The sequence below is a fragment of the Bombina bombina genome, chromosome 12 (assembly GCF_027579735.1).
Source record: "Bombina bombina isolate aBomBom1 chromosome 12, aBomBom1.pri, whole genome shotgun sequence".
Classification (NCBI taxonomy): domain Eukaryota; kingdom Metazoa; phylum Chordata; class Amphibia; order Anura; family Bombinatoridae; genus Bombina; species Bombina bombina.
In genome coordinates, this window is record NC_069510.1 from 25,153,048 (window position 1) to 25,175,899 (window position 22,852).

The 22,852-nt window shown below is 39.5% G+C and overlaps 1 protein-coding gene across 6 annotated transcripts in view; it reads right to left on the reverse strand.

Moving 5' to 3' along the window:
- Positions 1–22,852, reverse strand: part of RALGPS1 (Ral GEF with PH domain and SH3 binding motif 1) — a 1,173,485-nt gene that overhangs the window by 654,126 nt on the left and 496,507 nt on the right. For all 6 annotated transcript variants that reach the window (XM_053695590.1, XM_053695591.1, XM_053695594.1 and 3 more), the window contains one exon: positions 7,049–7,141. In XM_053695590.1, the coding sequence (XP_053551565.1) occupies positions 7,049–7,141 (93 nt within the window). The remainder of the gene's footprint in view (positions 1–7,048; positions 7,142–22,852) is intronic.

The following is a 22,852-nucleotide window of genomic DNA, read 5'->3' on the forward strand; positions in this document are numbered from 1 at the left end:
GGTACGTCCTCAGGCATTAACTGCCTTTTTTTTGAGGACGTACCCTGCACGTCCTTGGTCGTTAAGGGGTTAATATAGATAAAAGTAAAATTTTCTGTGAGCTAACAGATTGAATTGTTGTCCAATCAGCGCTCTCCCCATATGGCACTTTTGTTGTAGCTAGAGCATTGATGGGAGAGTAATTCAATCATTTAGCTGACAGGAAAATTGACTTTTGAAGTGGGTGGTGTAACGTGGGGTATTTGAATTTCATATCTATTAATAACTAAGTTACAGCGCATCTTCATTGCACATGATGAATAAAACCCCATCTAAAATAGCGCTTACATTCCAGATCTGATTTTAAAAAGGGGAGAGTTTACCATCACTTTAAAGGAATATGAAACACAAAAACTTTCATGTTTACTTCTATTATCCAATTTGCTTCATTCCCATCAAATTCTCTGTTGAAGAGATACCTAGGTAGGCATCTGGATCACTATATGGTAGGAAATAGTGCTGCCCTCTAGTGCTCTTGCAAATGGATGACATTCTAGCAAAACCGCTGCCATATAGTGCTCCAAACAATGCCCCTGCTCCTAAATGTATGTCCCTGCTTTTTAACAAAAGATACGAAAAGAACAAAGAATAATTGGTAAAAGAAAAACATCAAAAAGTTGTTTCAAATTGAATGAATCATGAAAGAATGTTTTTGGGTTTCATATCCCTTTAATTACAAAAGTTATGCTGCTTTCAAAATAACTGCAAATAGACTATCAAAGAATTTAAACATTGAAAGAACCCCCCCCCCCCATTAAATTCTACTCAAAATTTGCAAAAATGTGTTTAAAACAAGGTGTACAATTTGAACAGTTAAAGGGACATAAAAGTACAACTAAGAATGCTTTAATGTGAACACTTTATTACTGCACTATTAATTGCATATACAAATAATTCCTGCAAATGTGTTAAACACACAGCTAAAGTCAGCTCCAAAACAGTTAGGCACTACTGGGAGCTAGCAGCACACATCTGGTGAATCAATGACAAGAGAAATCACCAATGACCAGCTAGCTCCCAGTAACAAATTGCTGCTCCTGAACCTACCTAGGTATGCTTTTAAACAAAGGATACCAAGGGAATGAAGTACATTTGATTATAGAAGTGAACTGAGAAGCCTTGATAAATGTATACTCTATCTGAATTATGCCCTAGGTTCTATCGAAGACAAAGATCATTAATCTTACACACTTCCACAATAAGAGCCTATTTTATAGTGAAAGTATGTATGAAAGACTTCTGCTTTACAACAGGCAGGTAATACAGATAAGACTCTCAATCTGTACTTCTACTTTTAAAGGGATATATTTCATGCACCTCCCTCTAATCATGGGCGCTGCCATTTTGGAACTTAGGTTACACTGCAGGTATCTGAAGGAGAGTTACTGCACATCTGCAATCAGCCCAGCACTGCAATGCAGTGAAACATAGATTTCAATATGGCGGCACCCATGACTACAGGAAGGCGGAGAATAGCCTCAATATTATACTTATTAAATTTGTTTAGTGTTCAATGTCCCTTTAACTATTTTCTCTTATGCTAGTCAGAAATTCACCCAAACTGGATTCCATAAACCTTGTTTCCACATATATGTTTCAGGTAACTGTTTCCATAAAAAATAATCAATTATGTAGCAGACTAAACAAATGTGGGTAATAAGCAGTGAGCAGGCACTTTGACTCAGGAGAGGGATGAAAATAACAATATTTGTGAATCTAATTATTTATATGGGAACAAGGTGGTCTTTGCTTGCAAAGAGTACTTGTAGCTTCATCCAGCCAGTCTGGATCAGTCTGTAATTGTACATACAGCCAGTCTGCATCAGTCTGTAATTGTACATCCAGCCAGTCTGGATCAGTCTGTAATTGTACATCCAGCCAGTCTGGATCAGTCTGTAATTGTACATCCAGCCAGTCTGGATCAGTCTGTAATTGTACATCCAGCCAGTCTGGATCAGTCTGTAATTGTACATACAGCCAGTCTGCATCAGTCTGTAATTGTACATCCAGCCAGTCTGGATCAGTCTGTAATTGTACATCCAGCCAGTCTGGATCAGTCTGTAATTGTACATCCAGCCAGTCTGGGTCAGTCTGTAATTGTACATCCAGCCAGTCTGGATCAGTCTGTAATTGTACATACAGCCAGTCTGGGTCAGTCTGTAATTGTACATCCAGCCAGTCTGGGTCAGTCTGTAACTGTACATACAGCCAGTCTGGATCAGTCTGTAATTGTACATCCAGCCAGTCTGGATCAGTCTGTAATTGTACATACAGCCAGTCTGGGTCAGTCTGTAATTGTACATCCAGCCAGTCTGGGTCAGTCTGTAATTGTACATACAGCCAGTCTGGGTCAGTCTGTAATTGTACATACAGCCAGTCTGCATCAGTCTGTAATTGTACATCCAGCCAGTCTGGGTCAGTCTGTAATTGTACATACAGCCAGTCTGCATCAGTCTGTAATTGTACATACAGCCAGTCTGGGTCAGTCTGTAATTGTACATACAGCCAGTCTGGGTCAGTCTGTAATTGTACATACAGCCAGTCTGGGTCAGTCTGTAATTGTACATACAGCCAGTCTGGGTCAGTCTGTAATTGTACATCCAGCCAGTCTGGGTCAGTCTGTAATTGTACATACAGCCAGTCTGGGTCAGTCTGTAATTGTACATCCAGCCAGTCTGGGTCAGTCTGTAATTGTACATCCAGCCAGTCTGGGTCAGTCTGTAATTGTACATACAGCCAGTCTGCATCAGTCTGTAATTGTACATACAGCCAGTCTGCGTCAGTCTGTAATTGTACATCCAGCCAGTCTGCGTCAGTCTGTAATTGTACATCCAGCCAGTCTGCATCAGTCTGTAATTGTACATACAGCCAGTCTGGGTCAGTCTGTAATTGTACATACAGCCAGTCTGGGTCAGTCTGTAATTGTACATACAGCCAGTCTGCATCAGTCTGTAATTGTACATACAGCCAGTCTGCATCAGTCTGTAATTGTACATACAGCCAGTCTGCATCAGTCTGTAATTGTACATACAGCCAGTCTGGGTCAGTCTGTAATTGTACATACAGCCAGTCTGCATCAGTCTGTAATTGTACATACAGCCAGTCTGGGTCAGTCTGTAATTGTACATACAGCCAGTCTGCGTCAGTCTGTAATTGTACATACAGCCAGTCTGCATCAGTCTGTAATTGTACATACAGCCAGTCTGGTTCAGTCTGTAATTGTACACACATCCAGTCTGGGTCAGTCTGTAATTGTACATACAGCCAGTCTGCATCAGTCTGTAATTGTACATACAGCCAGTCTGCATCAGTCTGTAATTGTACATACAGCCAGTCTGCATCAGTCTGTAATTGTACATACAGCCAGTCTGCATCAGTCTGTAATTGTACATACAGCCAGTCTGCATCAGTCTGTAATTGTACATACAGCCAGTCTGCGTCAGTCTGTAACTGTACATACAGCCAGTCTGCATCAGTCTGTAATTGTACATACAGCCAGTCTGCATCAGTCTGTAATTGTACATACAGCCAGTCTGCATCAGTCTGTAATTGTACATACAGCCAGTCTGCGTCAGTCTGTAACTGTACATACAGCCAGTCTGCATCAGTCTGTAATTGTACATACAGCCAGTCTGCATCAGTCTGTAATTGTACATACAGCCAGTCTGCATCAGTCTGTAATTGTACATACAGCCAGTCTGCATCAGTCTGTAATTGTACATACAGCCAGTCTGAATCAGTCTGTAATTGTACATACAGCCAGTCTGGTTCAGTCTGTAATTGTACACACATCCAGTCTGGGTCAGTCTGTAATTGTACATACAGCCAGTCTGCATCAGTCTGTAATTGTACATACAGCCAGTCTGCGTCAGTCTGTAATTGTACATACAGCCAGTCTGCGTCAGTCTGTAATTGTACATACAGCCAGTCTGGGTCAGTCTGTAATTGTACATACAGCCAGTCTGCGTCAGTCTGTAATTGTACATACAGCCAGTCTGCGTCAGTCTGTAATTGTACATACAGCCAGTCTGCGTCAGTCTGTAACTGTACATACAGCCAGTCTGCGTCAGTCTGTAACTGTACATACAGCCAGTCTGCGTCAGTCTGTAATTGTACATACAGCCAGTCTGGGTCAGTTTGTAACTGTACATACAGCCAGTCTGGGTCAGTCTGTAACTGTACATACAGCCAGTCTGCGTCAGTCTGTAATTGTACATACAGCTATGCCAAACATGATCAACCCAAACGAAAAAGCACCTTGGACGAATAGAAACTCAAGTCCATGTCTATACATCTGTGAAGTGTCCAAACTGCAAAAACTGAAAAAAATCTCTCTCTCTTTATTGTTCATTACATTTTTATATACATATCAGCTTACTCTATAAAAGAGGGTGCTCACAATACAATGGGGACACTATACAAGAGGGTGCTCACAATACAATGGGGACACTATACAAGAGGGTGCTCACAATACAATGGGGACACTATTCAAGAGGGTGCTCACAATACAAAGGGGACACTATACAAGAGGGTGCTCACAATACAAAGGGGACACTATACAAGAGGGTGCTCACAATACAATGGGGACACTATACAAGAGGGTGCTCACGATACAATGGGGACACTATAAAAGAGGGTGCTAACAATACAATGGAGACACTATACAAGAGGGTGCTCACAATACAATGGGGACACTATACAAAAGGGTGCTCACAATGCAATGGGGACACTATATAAGAGGGTGCTCACAATACAATGGGGACACTATACAAGAGGGTGCTCACAATACAATGGGGACACTATACAAGAGGGTGCTCACAATACAATGGGGACATTATACAAGAGGGTGCTCACAATACAATGGGGACACTATACAAGAGGGTGCTCAAAATGCAATGGGGACACTATACAAGAGGGTGCTCACAATACAATGGGGACACTATATAAGAGGGTGCTCACAATACAATGGGGACACTATACAAGAGGGTGCTCACAATACAACGGGGACACTATAAAAAAGGGTGCTCACAACACAATGGGGACACTATACAAGAGGGTGCTCACAACACAATGGGGACACTATACAAGAGGATGCTCACAACACAATGGGGACACTATACAAGAGGGTGCTCACAATACAATGGGGACACTATACAAGAGGGTGCTCACAACACAATGGGGACACTATACAAGAGGGTGCTCACAACACAATGGGGACACTATACAAGAGGGTGCTCACAATACAATGGGGACATTATACAAGAGGGTGCTCACAAAACAATGGGGACACTATACAAGAGGGTGCTCACAATGCAATGTGGCTGACTGACAACCAGAGAAACCAAAAAGAAACACAGCACACTGGCCAAATTGTGCCCAATATAAATATAGAAGGGGTTAATATAAGCTGACTAAAAAACCTGATACATCAAAAAGACAAAGTATATAGCTTCCTTTTACTGCTACATAGAAGGGGTTAATATAAGCGGACTCCAGAACCTGATACATCAAATGGACTAAGTATATATCTTCCTTTTACTGATAAATTAATTCAGACATATTTGTACACGTGTCCCCCACAATGAAGTATTACCGCGATATAAAGTAAATAAATGTATTTCCTTTGTCTCCCTTTATTTGAGAGATTCAAAAATAACTTCTTACCAAAATTCAATCTGCTTCTATGAGCCCCAGAACCGACATGACAGTAATTTTATTATCAGAAAAATACTTTTGACTTGGTACAGCTAAACTGTATAAACTTTGCCTGAATTTTGTATTACAAATTACTCTAATTGATTTATTAATGCATCTATGCATTATGTGTAGTGTAAAAAAACATTTCCAGTAAAGATTCTCATCACCAAACTGCTTCACACAACCACTTGTGCAGTTATTGTTTTGCTTTGCAATTTCATGGGTAACTGCTTTCTCTATGTATTTTGCTTTGCGTAATCAGATGTATATATGAGACTTACAGTTATTGAATTATCTTTAATTAGGAAACAGTTTCGCTACTTGTTGCATTATTCTGATATTGCATGGTTTCGCTAAACACTGATTTATAACAAATATGTACTTTCATTATTGGTTAGCTATTGTTAATAAATTTAAAGGGATATGAAACTCACATTTTTTTTCTTTTATGATTCAGATAGAGCAGGCAATTTTAAGCAACTTTCTAATTTACTCCTATTATCAATTTTTCTTCATTCTCTTGGTACCTCTATTTGAAAAACAGGAATCTAAGCTTAGAAGCCGACCCCTTTTTTGTTCATAACCCTGGGTAGCGCTTGCTGATTGGTGGCTAAATGTAGGGCTACCGAGGTGCTGAACCAAAAATGTGCTGGCTTCTAAGTCCAGCTGTTCAAATAAAGATTCCCAAAGAATTAAGAAACATTGATATTAGGAGTAAATTAGAAAGTTGCATGCTCTATCTTTTACTCAAGCTATCCAATGTACAAATAAATCAAACATAAATTGGTTAAATGATCATTTGAGCAACAAATATAGAAAATATTGAATATTTACTAATATTAGCTTAATAGCAGCTTCAATTCTAACGGGTGGTCAGTATAATCAGCCGAGTAGTGCACCTGCTACAAAAGCCCTGCGGAGGACACTGCAATTATGAGTTGCTGAAATCCAAATGATACAATTTATTAAAAATAAATATATAAATAAAACAAGTGCAGTGTAGAGCAATATCCACAATATGCAAAATATTATCTAAATCTTTTCTTGAAAAATGTTTGGAAATATTTCTAACTTAGAAAAATGGTCAGTGTAATTGACTATTAATTTGTAGAATATTTATCCCTACTAAATCCACGTGGGCCACATTTACCGGTATCACATTTTTCAACTGTAAACTGGACAGAAATCTACATTAATAAATTAGTATTAAACAATGCATAAAATATGAAAAATCCTACACCCTTAACCTAAAGAAATTCAATATAATTATAGAGGATCCAGGAAAAGGCTAAAAGATAGAAACGTAACTTACTGCCCAGGTTTTTGAAAGCCTAAAAATCGGAGCACTTTGCAACGCTGACACAACCGACATGAGAGAATGAAGATTGTTCAAATCAAGAAGTTTCTGCAAAATAAAAAGTATTAGTTAATATTACAGGAACGTACAAAAAAACAAAACAACTAACAGCATCAACCTATCACTGTATTGTCAAACAGGAGAGAACAACATTTACAAGTTGTTTTTTCACAGCATCTCAGATTTTTTTAAAGCCTTGTATCATGCAAGACTTGCGTAAAACATATTTTTTATATAAATGTGTGTATCTTAAAGGGACACTGAACCCAATTTTTTTCTTTCATTATTCAGATAAAACATATCATTTTAAGCAACTTTCTAGTTTACCCCTATTATCAATTTTTCTTTGTTCTCTTGGTATCTTTATTTTAAAAAAACAGGAATGTAAGCTTACGAGCCAGCCCATCATTTGTTTAGCACCTGGGTAGCACTTGCTGATTGGTGGCTAAATGCAACCACCAATCAGCAAGCTCTATACAGTATGCTGAACCAAAAATGGGTCGACTTGTAAGCTTACATTCCTGTTTTTTCAAATAAAGATACCAAGAGAAAAAAAAATGATAATAGGAGTAAATTAGAAAGTTGCTTAAAATGACATGATCTATATGAATCATGAAAGAAAAAAAATTGGGTTCAGTATCCCTTTAACTAAAGCACTACCGTATGAGTGATACAATCCTAGGACTTAAATAAATTCTTATAATTTCCAAGAAGAATTACTGAAAGGTTTAATCAAACACCCTTACAACAAGGGTTACAGGAGACAGTGGAACAAGTAGTGTAATTACATAAGTTTTGGTGAAAAATGGACTCATAGACGCCTTAAAAGAATATGAAAGTCAAACTTAAAAAGACATGAAACCCAATTTTTTTCTTTCTAGATTCAGACAGAAAATACAATTTTAAAAGACATTCCAATGTACTTCTATTACCGTTCTTCATTCTTTAGATATCCTTTGTTGAATAAATAGCAATGCACATGGGTGAGCCAATCACACAAGGCATATATGTGCAGCCACCAATCAGTAGACACTGAGCCTATTTAGATGTTTTTCAACAAATGATAAGAGAATGAAGAAAATTAGAGTAGAAGTAAATTGGAAAGTTATTTAAAATGACATGCTCTTTCTGAATCATACAATTAAGTATAAGTAGCTTTAGTCTGCATAAAAATTAAAATTTCTGCTCTGAGAGACAATATATAAAGAGACACTTATAGGTAAGTATAATATTACGATTCACATTCATACAAATAACTTTATTAAAATAACTTTGTTAAATAATAAGAAAAATAGGATCTCATGCATACATAAGGCTTAGGCGTTCATTAAAAACACTAGAACCAGGGAAAAAGATCTAGCTCCCATAATCCCCTTGTATTATAAATTATAAGTAGCCAGCAGTCACTATATTTGCCTATGAAAAAGCTAGGTTAAGATTATCTAGGTCTAAATCATTTTAAGCTAGACTGCAAGGCTAAATAAATCAGTTAGTGCGGGAGGAGATACATTTAAACCCCGGTAAGCAGCATTAAAAAGAAGACTGGAGAGACAAAGCTACTCCAGACGACCCCTGACGCGCGTTTCACAAAAACGATTCCTCAGAGAATCATGAAATGGGTCAGATAGAGCATGCAATTTTAAAATACAACTTCTATTACCAATATGACTTTGTTCCCTTGGTATCCTTTGATAAAAAGCTAAATGCAGTACTGAGAGCTAGCTGTTGACTGGTGGCTGTACAGCCAATGCACTCCGCTAGCTTCCAGTAGTGCATTCCTGCTTCTTCACCATACACCCCAAGATTTGTGGCTGGGTATTAGGGACCATTTTGTGGGTGGGTTTCTGCTGGGAAGGGTGGTTGTGGGTGCAAATGGGTGGTTGGTTGGCATGTCTGGATGGTCTGTGGAGGCGGAGCTAAAGAAATTTCTTCAAATAGGGACATGCAGCTATGGGAAAGAGGTCAGAATTAGGGATTGCCTCTCCCAAATAGGGACAGTTGTGAGGTCTGTTCAACACAGGATAATAAAAGAATGACACATATTTTATCAAGAAGAACAGTGGAAAGTTGTTTACAATTGTAAGCTCTAGCTGAATCATGGAAAAATAATTTTGGATTTTATGTCCCTTTAATCCTTTGAGTGTTAAGCACTTTCCCAACCTGGGTGCTAAGATTTTTTTAATGTTTTTTTATTTTTTGAACAAGACTTACACTGTTGGAAAGGTTAGGTGATTACCTTTCCAATGGTGGGTCTTGGGGGTCTGTAGCTGCTTAGATGTCTGAGATACAGGCTTCTAACCAGCATGCTCCCTGCTCCTATACTTAACATTGTTAAGTATAAATAAAGTTGCGCAGTGACGTCATCACGCAAAACGGGAAGCCCCAGCGATGTCTGCCACTCTACAGGCACGATCGCCGGGGTAGGAGCGGGTGGGAGCCCCCAGATCTCCCTCAAGGTGAGAGAGTGCTAGTGACGGCTCTGAGCCGTCAGTAGCACCAGTGTGGGAAACTCTGTGAAGGCTCAAAGGGTTAAAGGGACACTGAACCCAAATTTTTTCTTTTATGATTCAGATAGAGCATGACATTTTAAGCAACTTTCTAATTTACTCCTATTATCAAAGTTTATTTGTTCTCTTGCTATCTTTATTTGGAAAAAGAAAGCATCTAAGCTTTTTTTTTTTTTTTTTTGGTTCAGACAACTGGACAGCACTTTTTTATTGGTGGATGAATTTATCCACCAATCAGCAAGGACAACCCAGTTTGTTCACAAAAATGGGCCGGCATCTAAACTTACATTCTTGCATTTCAAATAAAGATACCAAGAGAATGAAGAAAATTTGATAATAGGAGTAAACTAGAAAGTTGCTTAAAATGTAATGCTCTATCTGAATCACGAAAGAAAAAATTGGGTTCAGTGTCCCTTTAACTTTTCTTTTAGCGAGTTTTCAATAAAATATGTTTTTGTTTTGTTTTTTTCTTAATCATAGCTCTTGATAAATCATTTATCCCTCCTTTGCTACAATTTTTTTTTTATATATATATATATATATATATATAGCGCTTTTAAAAAATCCTGAAAGTTATTTGTTCCCCTCAAGACACCAACTATTATGTCATCAGCTTCAATAATCTGTTTATGATCTGTCTCATGTACGTCTTCTATATATTTTTTTGCATTCATATAGACTAACTTAATAGATGTTTTTGGATCATTTCCAAGCGGTAACATTACACTGCTGCAGAGGAGACTGTCAGGATCTGAGATTAATCTTCATGCTAAAGACCAGTGAAATGTGCTTACCATACTTATGATTTATGAATGGGGTTTCCTACTGCCAAACATCAAGATTAAATTAGCAAAAATTAATGAGATCATTAGAGTTTAGAGGATTCATTTATTACACTAACTAAATCCTGATTTCATTGTGGTGTTCTGAGATTGAAAAGGACAGAGAAAAAGATGTGAGTTTTACTTTGCACAGATATTTATCACAAAAAATGTCCATAACAGCAAATTATGTCTAAGAGAAACTACCATTAGCTAAATATTTGGTCTGGTTAAATAAAGGTTAAGTAACATAAAATCTAAGTCTATAATGGACTCTGTGTTCGAAATGTTCCAGATTTGTAGTTTTTCTTTTGGATTGGTGTTTTCAGTTCCCGTCTTTAGTCCAGTGCTTATTTTTATAGGCCGGTTTTGTTATTACACTGAAATAATGCATAAATGAGCCTGTTGAGAATACATTTTAAAAGGACATTCTAATGCAAAAGGTGTATGTATTAATTTGCTAGAGCATGCCATTTTGTATTACTAACCCTATCACCTAGATTACGAGTTTTGCGCTAAACAGGGTGCGAAACTAACGCCAAAAAATTGCGTTATTTCACCCTCCATAGCGCTTTACAAGTTACTGAAAAGCCTCCTTGTGCGTGCGATATGGTGGCGTTAAGCTCCCTACCGCACAAAAGCCAAGGGCTGCTTTGACGTACTTGTGCACACTTTCCCCCATAGACATCAATGGGGAGAGAGTGTTAGAAAAAACCTGAAGTGCGGAAGGAAAATTCTCTGTAAAGCAACCCCATTGATGTCTATGGGGAAAAAAAAGTTACGTTTAAACCTAACACCCTAACATAAACCCCAAGTCTAAACACCCCAAATCCGCCACCCCCGACATCACCAATAGGAATGCAAGGTAAGTCATTTTGAAACGGCTACCTTGCATTGAAGCTTCAGTGTACGGCGGGGACCGTATGAAGAGGACGCTCCACGCTGGATGTCTTCGCCGCTCTGCTCCACGGGGATGAAGATAGAAGACGTCCCCGCGATGGATGAAGAAGTCGCCGCCTGGATGTCCAACCGTGAGTAGATATTCTAGGGTTAGTGTTAGTTTTTTTTTGTTTTTTTTTTGGGGTGTTCTTTTTTTTTTTTTTTTCAGATTAGGGTTTGGGTTTTTGAAAAAGAGCTAAATGCCCTTTTAAGGGCAATGCCCATACAAATGCCCCTTTAGGGGCAATGGGTATCTTAGTTTTTTTTTTTAGAGTTATGTTTTTTTATTTTGGGGGGTTGGTTGGGTGGTGGGTTTTACTATTGGGGGGACTTTGCATTTTTTTGTACAGGTAAAAGATGTTTAACTTAGGGCAATGCCCTACAAAAGGCCCTTTTAAGGGCCATTGGTAGTTTATTGTAGGCTAAGTTGTTTTTTTATTTTGGGGGGTTGGTTGGGTGGTGGGTTTTACTATTGGGGGACTTTGTATTTTTTTGTACAAGTAAAAGAGCTGTTTAACTTAGGGCAATGCCCTACAAAAGGCCCTTTTAAGGGCCATTGGTAGTTTATTGTAGGCTAAGTTGTTGTTTTTTTTATTTTGGGGGGCTTTTTTTATATAGGCCTATTAGATTAGGTGTAATTGTTTTTATTTTTGATAATTTTGTTTATTTTTTGTAAGCTTAGTGTTTTTTATTTTTCGTAATTTAGTGTTTTTTATTTTTTATAATTTAATATTTTTTTATTTTTCTCGTAGTATTAGTTTTTTTTTAAATTTGTTAATTTAGGTTTTTTTAATTGGTAGTATTTTTTATTTTATTAGAATAGTAAGGTTAGGTTAATTTATAGTTTAATTATGAGTTTTGTAAAACATTTTTGTGGCGCAAAACTCATAACTACTGGTCTCAGATGGTGGTATGGATCGTGTCGGTATAAGCTGTAACGCAAGCTTTTTAGCCTCACCACACAACCTATAGTACCGGCGCTATGAAAATCTAACGCAAAAATGTCATTTTTTTGAGTGCGGAATGGACGTTGCGTTGCAGGCTAAAATGCTTGCGGTATAGCTATACCGACACGACTCGCAATAGCTGCGTTACTGCCATTACGCGGAAATTGCCATTTTTTCAGCGTTAAAAGCCGTAACAAAAAACTTGTAATCTACCTGTATGTGTTTAACCCTCACAAAGCTGGCACTGATATGTGGATTAAAGGGATATGAAAGCCAAAAAAATATATAATGTATGCTTACCGGATAAATTCATTTCTTACTCCTGAAAATTACTCTCCCCTGTCACTAAGAGGAGGTAAAGATTCCCAAACCCCAAGAACTCTATAAAACCCCTCTTACCTCACCAGTACCTCAGTCTAATGTATAGCTGATCACAAACAGGAAGGAAAAGTAACACAAGCCGACAGAATAGGGGCAGGGAAAAAAGAGTTTTGTGGACTCTCACCACCATGAAAGAAATTAATTTATCAGGTAAACAAAAATTAGGTTTTCTTTCATACAGGTGGTGAGAGTCCACAGTTCATTACTCCTGTGAACTAATATCCAGGCTGTGGAGTCCACAATAATAATATAAAGGGTGGGATCAAAATAACATTTTCTGTCACTGAGAAACCAAATCCACAACCCCAACAGAGCCTAAAAAAGGCAAAAATAAATCAACCTGAGATAACTGTCTGAAGGACATCCTACTAGATTCTGCCTCAAGAGAAGCATAAGAATTAAAATGGTAGAAATAAATTATGCTAAGAAGACCAAATAGCTGCCTAGCAAAATTGTTCCACTAAAAACACAAGAAGTGGCAACTGGTCTGAAATAATGAGCAGAGGTGGAGTCAGAGGTGTCTCAAAGAAAACTATATGAATCCAAAACTTCAACCAAGAAGCCAAAGAAATAGGAGTCATTTTCAGTACTTGTCTAAAAACCTTTGGGACGTGCAGTCATAGGAGGCAGGTGAGGCAGTGCTGCACCTGCTATTTGGGGCATTTTTAAATTAAAAATAACATTTTAATAAAAAAAAAAAGATAAATTTCCCCACATTTCCCTCCTCCATATTTCGCAATAGCGAGAGGCAGCATAGGGTTCGGCTTTCTCTCTATTGCGCAATCTTGTAGCATACTCTTCTATCAGTAGCCGCTCTCCTGTGTCACCCGGTGGTGATTTGTAGCTGCAGCTAAAAAACTACTTATAGAGGCATCTCTAATGCGGCCTCTTAGTTTGCGGGGAGCCAATGAGCGCCCTGTGCAGTGCGCATGTGCAAACCAACGATCCTTCCACGCCGGTGCTCCACCCCACCTAGTCTGACTCTACTGGTAATACATGTGTGGGGTGAACTGTTAAATGGCTGTGTCAGTGTTTGAGCTGAAGGAGCCTGCTCAATTACTCAAGCTAGGCACTGATCCTGGCTGGAAGGCTCATAACCTGTTTACAGAGAACCGGCTGAAGAATAAACCGTCTCTGCATCTCAGCCTTTTGGAAGCAGGCTGAGCTGCCGCATTGAGTGTGTTGGGTAACAACGTAGCCGTAATCTAATGTCCCTTTGGAGTAAGGTAGAAGAACCATGTTCATCATCTTTTAATTTGCAAATGTTTCTCAGAACCCTTAAAGGGATATTTAACCCTATTATAAATTTTCCATTTTATTCTTGGTATCTTTATTTGAAAAGCAGGAATGTAAGTTTAGTATGCAGCCCATTTTTGGTACAGCACCTGGGTGGCACTTGGTGATTGGTGGCTAAATTTAGCTGCCGATCAGCAAATGCTACCCAAAAAATTGGCCTGCTCCTAAGCTTACATTCCTGATTTTCAAATAAAGATCCCAATAGAATGAAGAAAAATTGATAATAAGAGTAAATTAGAAAATTGCTTAAAATGTATAGTTTGAGGCCAATTTAACAAATGTCTTGCGGACCTGATCCGACAATGCGGATCAGGTCCGCAAGACCTCGCTGAATGCGGAGAGCAATACGCTCTCCGTATTCAGCATTGCACCAGCAGCTCACAAAAGCTGCTGGTGCAACGCCGCCCCCTGCAGACTCGTGGCCAATGGGCCACCAGCAGGGAGGTGTCAATCAACCTGATCGTACTCGATCGGGTTGAATTCCGGCGATTCCTGTCCGCCTGCTCAGAGCAGGCGGACAGGGTTATGGAGCAGCGATCTTTGTGACCGCTGCTCCATAACTTGTGTTTCTGGCGAGTCTGAAGACTCGCCAGAAACATGGGCCATCAAGCTCCATTCAGAGCCTGATAGATAGGCCCCTTTATCTGAATCATGACAGAAAAAAATGTGTCATGTCCCTATTACTGTGTAGAAGTAAGCTTTTTGTGCTCATCAGGTTGCGCTCATATTATGGGTAGAAAGTAAACTGTGTTTTGCTCGCGCACTAAACCAACCTGCTCGCAAACACGATCACATATTCTCTTGTACGCTAACCTTACATGAAAATATGAATATTTCACATTCCTATGTTCTTCACATATAAGAATATCTTCTATTTATTCATAAATAGATATTTCCACATATATCATAGTATTTTGGTACAATATACAGTGTCCTCCACTAATATTAGCAGAGAAGAACCTTGTGAAAAAATGTCTTTATTATTATTTATTATTATTATTGTTTTCTTTTCTTCAAAAAATACACAAAAATACTCTGCTCTCACTGATATAAAAAAATTGCAAACACAACACAGGTTTATCCAAAAAAATAAAAAAAATAAACAGATAATAAAAAAATACATACATTCTTACATATGTGTGTGGTACAATTATAGACACCCTTTTAGTCAATACTTTGTACTACCTTCCTTTGCCAAGATAACAGCTCTGAGTCTTCTCATATAATGTCTAATGAGGTTGGAGAATAAATGGCAAGGGAGCTGAGACCATTACTACATACAGAATCTCTCCAGATCCTTCAAATCTCAAGGTCAACTTTGGTAGACTCTCCTCTTCACTTCACCCCACAGGTTTTCTATGGGGTTCAAGTCAGGGGACTGGGATGGCCATGGCAGGACCTTGATTTTGTGGTCAGTAAACCAATGATGTGCTAATTTTGAAGTTTGGTTTGGATCATTGTCCTGCAGGAAGATCCAACCACTGCACAGTTTTAGCTTTCTGGCAGAGGCAGTCAAGTGTTCAGTTCATCTAAAAAAATGTATCATAACAAAATGTACAGGTGCTCCGGCAGAAAACAGCCACAAAACATTAAAGAGCCACCACCATATTTAACTGTAGGCATGGGGTACTTTTCCATATGGCTACCTTTCTGTGTGCACCAAACCCATCTCTGGTTTTTATTGCCAAAAATCTCTATTTTGGTTTCATTTGACAATAGAACCCGATCCCATTTGAAGTTCCAGTAGTGTCTGGCAAACTGAAGATGCTTGAGTTTGTTTTTCGATTTGAGTGGAGGCTTTTTTTCTTGAAACCCTTAGAAATAACTTGTGGTGATGTAGGTGACGTTGGATTGTAGTTTTGGAGACTTTCTGACCCCAAGACGCAACTAACTTTTGCAATTCTCCATCTGTGATCCTTGAATATATTTTGGTCACTCTAAACATCCTCTTCACAGTGCGTTGAGACGATATAGACACACATTCTCTTCTAGGTTGATTCATAACATTTCCAATTTACTGGAACTTCTTAATTATTGCCTGATGGTGAAAATGGGCTATTTTCTTATAGACACTTCCCATTTTGTGAAGCTCAAAAACTTTTTGACACATATCACAGCTATATTCCTTGGTCTTACTCATTGTGTTAATTGTACTTAAGGAATTTGGCCTATGTGTTACCTCATATTTATACCCCTGTGAAACAGGAAGTCATGGTTGAACAACTTCCTGTTCCTAGTCACCCAGGTGTACTAAAAAAAACATAATTTATGCTTACCAGATAAATTCCTTTCCTTACAGATAGGGAGAGTCCACGGCTTCATTCCTTACTGTTGGGAAATACAACACCTGGCCACCAGGAGGAGGGAAAGACAACCCAGCTGTGATGCAACAGATGAATAAACAAAAAGGAAATCTAGATTCAATACCAAATAGATGTAGAATCTGATATTAAATATCCCTGGGTCTGCAAAGCATCTGGAATAGAGGGAATTAAACAAAAGACCATAAAGGTCTAAAAGTAATACTGAGTCACGGATACACAAACTGGTGTAGAACCCATTGAAGGAGAGACCCTTCTCCCAGATGAAGCAATAGTAAACTAAAGCAATCGGCCTCAAGAGATTCATTCCTAGGATGTGACATGCAGAAGAGTTCAGTACTTTGTTCAAGTCATTTTCAAGTGACTTCCATCATCAGTAAGGACACTAGAGGATATTCTCTGCTACAGCAATGACCTTGACTGACTTGACAAACAGAGACAAGTATCTTATTGGAGGGGGGAAAAATCAAGTCTAAAAGAATGAAGATTGCTCAAAGTACAAATATACTAAACTGTAATGTTGCCTCCTAAGGAAACCAACTTATTTATCCTCCATAGAAAATATTGTCCAAAAAGTAATAAAAATGCCTCCTGAAAACTGGAGTAGAGAATAAACAGGAGAGTCTAAAATGATTAGTAAGAAAACAGATTGTGTTCTCTGCACTTAGAACATAGAAAGTCAAATTGATATAGCTGATATATAACATGCAAAGAGACATATGGTAAAGGAATATAATTTGGATTGTAAATTCAAGATGTCTGTAAAAGGAAGAAGTCTTCAAAATTGTTTGGCCTTAATCCAAATAATACTGGACCTCCAAACTCATCTCTGGTTTTTATTGTTTTTTATTGCCTTTTTCAAAAATCTAGAGTTTTTGAAAAAAGGAAGAAAATAAATCCTTACCCAGAAAAAACTGAAATAAGATCTATCAAAAACATAATTTATGCTTACCTGATAAATTCCTTTCTTCTGTAGTGTGATCAGTCCACGGGTCATCATTACTTCTGGGATATTACTCCTCCCCAACAGGAAGTGCAAGAGGATTCACCCAGCAGAGTTGCATATAGCCCCTCCCCTCTACGTCACCCCCAGTCATTCGACCAAGGACAAAAACGAGAAAGGAGGAACCAAGGGTGTAGTGGTGACTGGAGTATAATTTAAAAATAAATACCTGCCTTAAAAACAGGGCGGGCCGTGGACTGATCACACTACAGAAGAAAGGAATTTATCAGGTAAGCATAAATTATGTTTTCTTCTGTTAAGTGTGATCAGTGCACGGGTCATCATTACTTCTGGGATACCAATACCAAAGCAAAAGTACACGGATGACGGGAGGGATAGGCAGGCTCTTTATACAGAAGGAACCACTGCCTGAAGAACCTTTCTCCCAAAAATAGCCTCCGAGGAAGCAAATGTGTCAAATTTGTAAAATTTGGAAAAAGTATGAAGTGAAGACCAAGTTGCAGCCTTGCAAATCTGTTCAACAGAGGCCTCATTCTTGAAGGCCCAAGTGGAAGCCACAGCTCTAGTGGAATGGGCTGTAATTCTTTCAGGAGGCTGCTGTCCAGCAGTCTCATAAGCTAAACGTATTATACTACGAAGCCAAAAAGAAAGAGAGGTTGCCGAAGCCTTTTGACCTCTCCTCTGTCCAGAGTACACGACAAACAGAGAAGACGTTTGTCGAAATTCCTTAGTTGCCTGTAAGTAAAATTTTAGGGCACGAACTACGTCCAGATTATGTAGTAAGCGTTCCTTCTTTGAAGAAGGATTTGGACACAAAGAAGGAACAACAATCTCTTGATTGATATTCCTGTTAGTGACTACCTTGGGTAAGAACCCAGGTTTAGTACGCAGAACTACCTTATCCGAATGAAAAATCAAATAAGGAGAATCACAATGTAAGGCTGATAACTCCGAGACTCTTCGAGCCGAGGAAATAGCCATTAAAAATAGAACTTTCCAAGATAACAACTTTATATCAAGGGAATGGAGGGGTTCAAACGGAACGCCCTGTAAAACGTTTAGAACAAGATTTAAACTCCATGGTGGAGCAACAGTCTTAAACACAGGCTTAATCCTCGCTAAAGCCTGACAAAAAGCCTGAACGTCTGGCACTTCTGACAGACGTTTGTGTAACAGAATAGACAGAGCTGAGATCTGTCCCTTTAATGAACTAGCAGATAAACCCTTTTCTAAACCTTCTTGTAGAAAAGACAATATCCTAGGAATCCTAACCTTACTCCAAGAGTAACCTTTGGATTCACACCAGTATAGGTATTTACGCCATATTTTATGGTAAATCTTTCTGGTAACAGGCTTCCTAGCCTGAATTAAGGTGTCAATAACTGACTCAGAAAACCCACGTTTTGATAAAATCAACCGTTCAATTTCCAAGCAGTCAGCTTCAGAGAAGTTAGATTTTGATGTTTGAAAGGACCCTGTATCAGAAGGTCCTGTGTCAGAGGTAGAGACCAAGGTGGACAGGATGACATGTCCACCAGGTCTGCATACCAAGTCCTGCATGGCCATGCAGGTGCTATCAGAATCACTGATGCTCTCTCTTGTTTGATTCTTGCAATCAATCGAGGAAGCATCGGGAAGGGTGGAAACACATAAGCCATCCTGAAGTCCCAAGGTGCTGTCAGGGCGTCTATTAGGACTGCTCCTGGATCCCTGGATCTGGACCCATAGCGAGGAAGCTTGGCGTTCTGTCGAGACGCCATGAGATCTATCTCTGGTTTGCCCCAACGTCGAAGTATTTGGGCAAAGACCTCCGGATGAAGTTCCCACTCCCCCGGATGAAAAGTCTGACGACTTAAGAAATCCGCCTCCCAGTTTTCCACTCCCGGAATGTGGATTGCTGACAGGTGGCAAGAGTGAGACTCTGCCCAGCGAATTATCTTTGATACTTCCATCATTGCTAGGGAGCTTCTTGTCCCTCCCTGATGGTTGATGTAAGCTACAGTCGTGATGTTGTCCGACTGAAACCTGATGAACTCCCGAGTTGTCAACTGGGGCCAGGCCAGAAGGGCATTGAGAACTGCTCTCAATTCCAGAATGTTTATTGGCAGGAGACTCTCCTCCTGACTCCATTGTCCCTGAGCCTTCAGAGAATTCCAGACGGCACCCCAACCTAGAAGGCTGGCGTCTGTTGTTACAATTGTCCAGTCTGGTCTGCTGAATGGCATCCCCCTGGACAGATGTGGCCGAGAAAGCCACCATAGAAGAGAATTTCTGGTCTCTTGATCCAGATTCAGAGAAGGGGACAAGTCTGAGTAATCCCCATTCCACTGACTCAGCATGCACAATTGCAGTGGTCTGAGGTGGAAGCGAGCAAATGGCACTATGTCCATTGCCGCTACCATTAAGCCGATTACCTCCATGCATTGAGCCACCGATGGGTGTTGAATGGAATGAAGGGTGCGGCAAGCACTTTGAAGTCTTATTAACCTGTCTTCTGTCAGGTAAATCTTCATTTCTACAGAATCTATAAGAGTCCCCAGGAAGGGAACTCTTGTGAGTGGAACGAGTGAACTTTTCTTTTCGTTCACCTTCCATCCATGTGACCTTAGAAATGCCAGTACTAACTCTGTATGAGACTTGGCATTTTGAAAGTTTGAAGCTTGTATCAGAATGTCGTCTAGGTAGGGAGCTACCGAAATTCCCAGCGGTCTTAGTACCGCCAGAAGAGCACCTAGAACCTTTGTGAAGATTCTTGGAGCTGTAGCCAATCCGAATGGAAGAGCTACAAACTGGTAATGTTTGTCTAGAAAGGCAAATCTTAGATACCGGTAATGATCTTTGTGAATCGGTATGTGAAGGTAAGCATCCTTTAAGTCCACTGTGGTCATGTACTGACCCTCTTGGACAGATTTGAGTAAAACCCTTTTCCCTGTTCCAACCGTGGAACTGGATGGATTACTCCCATTAACAATAGTTCTTGAATGCAGCGCAGAAACGCTTCTCTCTTTGTTTGGTCTGTCGACAACCTTGACAGATGAAATCTCTCTCTTGGAGGAGAGTGTTTGAAGTCCAGAAGGTATTCCTGAGATATTATCTCTAGCGCCCAGGGATCCTGGACATCTCTTGCCCAAGCCTGGGCGAAGAGAGAAAGTCTGCCCCCCACTAGATCCGATCCCGGATCGGGGGCCCTCAATTCATGCTGTTTTAGTGGCAACAGCAGGTTTCCTGGCCTGCTTGCCCTTGTTCCAGGACTGGTTAGGTCTCCAGCCTTGTCTGTAGCGAGCACCAGATCCTTCTTGTTTTGGAGTAGTGGAAGTTGATGCTGCTCCTGCTTTGAAATTCCGAAAGGGACGAAAATTAGACTGTCTAGCCTTAGGTTTAGCTTTGTCTTGAGGTAGGGCGTGGCCCTTACCTCCTGTAATGTCAGCGATAATTTCTTTCAAACCAGGCCCAAATAAGGTCTGTCCCTTGAAAGGTATATTAAGTAATTTGGACTTAGAAGTTACATCAGCTGACCAGGATTTTAGCCACAGTGCTCTGCGCGCCTGAATGGCGAATCCGGAATTCTTAGCCGTAAGTTTAATTAAATGTACTACGGCTTCCGAAATGAATGAATTAGATAGCTTAAGTACTCTAAGCCTGTCTGAAATGTCGTCCAGCGTAGCTGAACTAAGATTCTCTTCTAGAGACTCAATCCAGAATGCCGCTGCAGCCGTGATCGGCGCAATGCATGCAAGGGGTTGCAATATAAAACCTTGTTGAACAAACATTTTCTTAAGGTAACCCTCTAATTTTTTATCCATTGGATCTGAAAAGGCACAGCTATCCTCCACCGGGATAGTGGTACGCTTAGCTAAAGTAGAAACTGCTCCCTCCACCTTAGGGACCGTTTGCCATAAGTCCCGCGTGGTGGCGTCTATTGGAAACATTTTTCTAAATATCGGAGGGGGTGAGAACGGCACACCGGGTCTATCCCACTCCTTAGTAATAATTTCAGTTAGTCTCTTAGGTATAGGAAAAACGTCAGTACTTGTTGGTACAGCAAAATATTTATCCAACCTACACATTTTCTCTGGTATTGCAACTGTGTTACAATCATTCAAGGCCGCTAACACCTCCCCTAGTAAAACACGGAGGTTTTCCAGCTTAAATTTAAAATTTGAAATATCTGAATCCAATCTGTTTGGATCAGAACCGTCAGCTGCAGAAAGAAGCTCTCCGTCCTCATGTTCTGCAAGTTGTGACGCAGTATCTGACATGGCTCTAACATTATCAGCGCACTCTGTTCTCACCCCAGAGTGATCTCGCTTGCCCCTTAGTTCTGGTAATTTAGCCAAAACCTCAGTCATAACAGTAGCCATATCTTGTAATGTTATTTGTAATGGCCGCCCAGATGTACTTGGCGTCGCCATATCGCGCACGTCCCGGGCGGGAGATGCAGGTACTGTCACGTGAGGCGAGTTAGTCGGCATAACTCTCCCCTCGTTGTTTGGTGAAATTTGTTCAATTTGTACAGATTGACTTTTACTTAATGTAGCATCAATACAGTTAGTACATAAATTTCTATTGGGCTCCACCTTGGCTTTAGTACAAATAGTACAGGTCTCATCTTCTGAATCAGACATGTTTAACAAACTAGCAAATAAACTTGCAATTTGGAATACTATACAATAAAATTACAATGAAAAAAAAAAAAAAAAAAAAAAACGACTGTGCTTGAAAAGCACTGAGTATATATAACAGATGAAATCAATCAGCTTTGTAAAAACAAATGTAACTTAGCAAAGGATTGTATCCAGAAGCAAGAATTAACTAACCCTGAGGCATAAAAAAGTTAAAGATAAACGTTTTTTACCACAGTCAACTACAATCTTACAGCTCTGTTAGATTACTTCCCTCAAATTAGCTTTGAAGCTCCCTGGGTTCTGAAGAGATAACCGGAACATGCAGGAAAAACAATGAGCTTTGACTGAAATTTTTGATGCGTAGCAAAAAGCGCCAAAAAGGTCCCACCCCCTCACACACAACAGTGAGAGAGATTAAGCAACTGTCATAATTAGATCCAGCAACTGCCAAGTGGAAAAATAGTGCCCAAACATTTTATTCACCCAGTACCTCAGAAAATAAAAACGATTTTACATTCCAGCAAAAACGTTTAACATAATTAAGAGTTATTAAAAAGCCTATTAGGCTAAAATCTTACATACACAGTGTAATTCCAGAGAAGTACCATTCTCCAGAAAACAGAAATGTAAATTATACATACATGATATAATGTCGGTATGGCAGTATTTTCTCAGCAATTCCATTGTTAGAAATAAAAACTGCTACATACCTTTTTGCAGAATAAACTGCCCGCTGTCCCCTGATCTGAAGTTTACCTCTCCTCAGATGGCCGAGAACAGCAATATGATCTTAACAACTCCGGCTAAAATCATAGTAAAAAACTCTGGTAGATTCTTCTTCAAACTCTACCAGAGAAGGAATAACACGCTCCGGTGCTATTAAAAAATAACAAACTTTTGATTGAAGAAATAAAACTAAATAAAATCACCATAGTCCTCTCACACATCCTATCTAGTC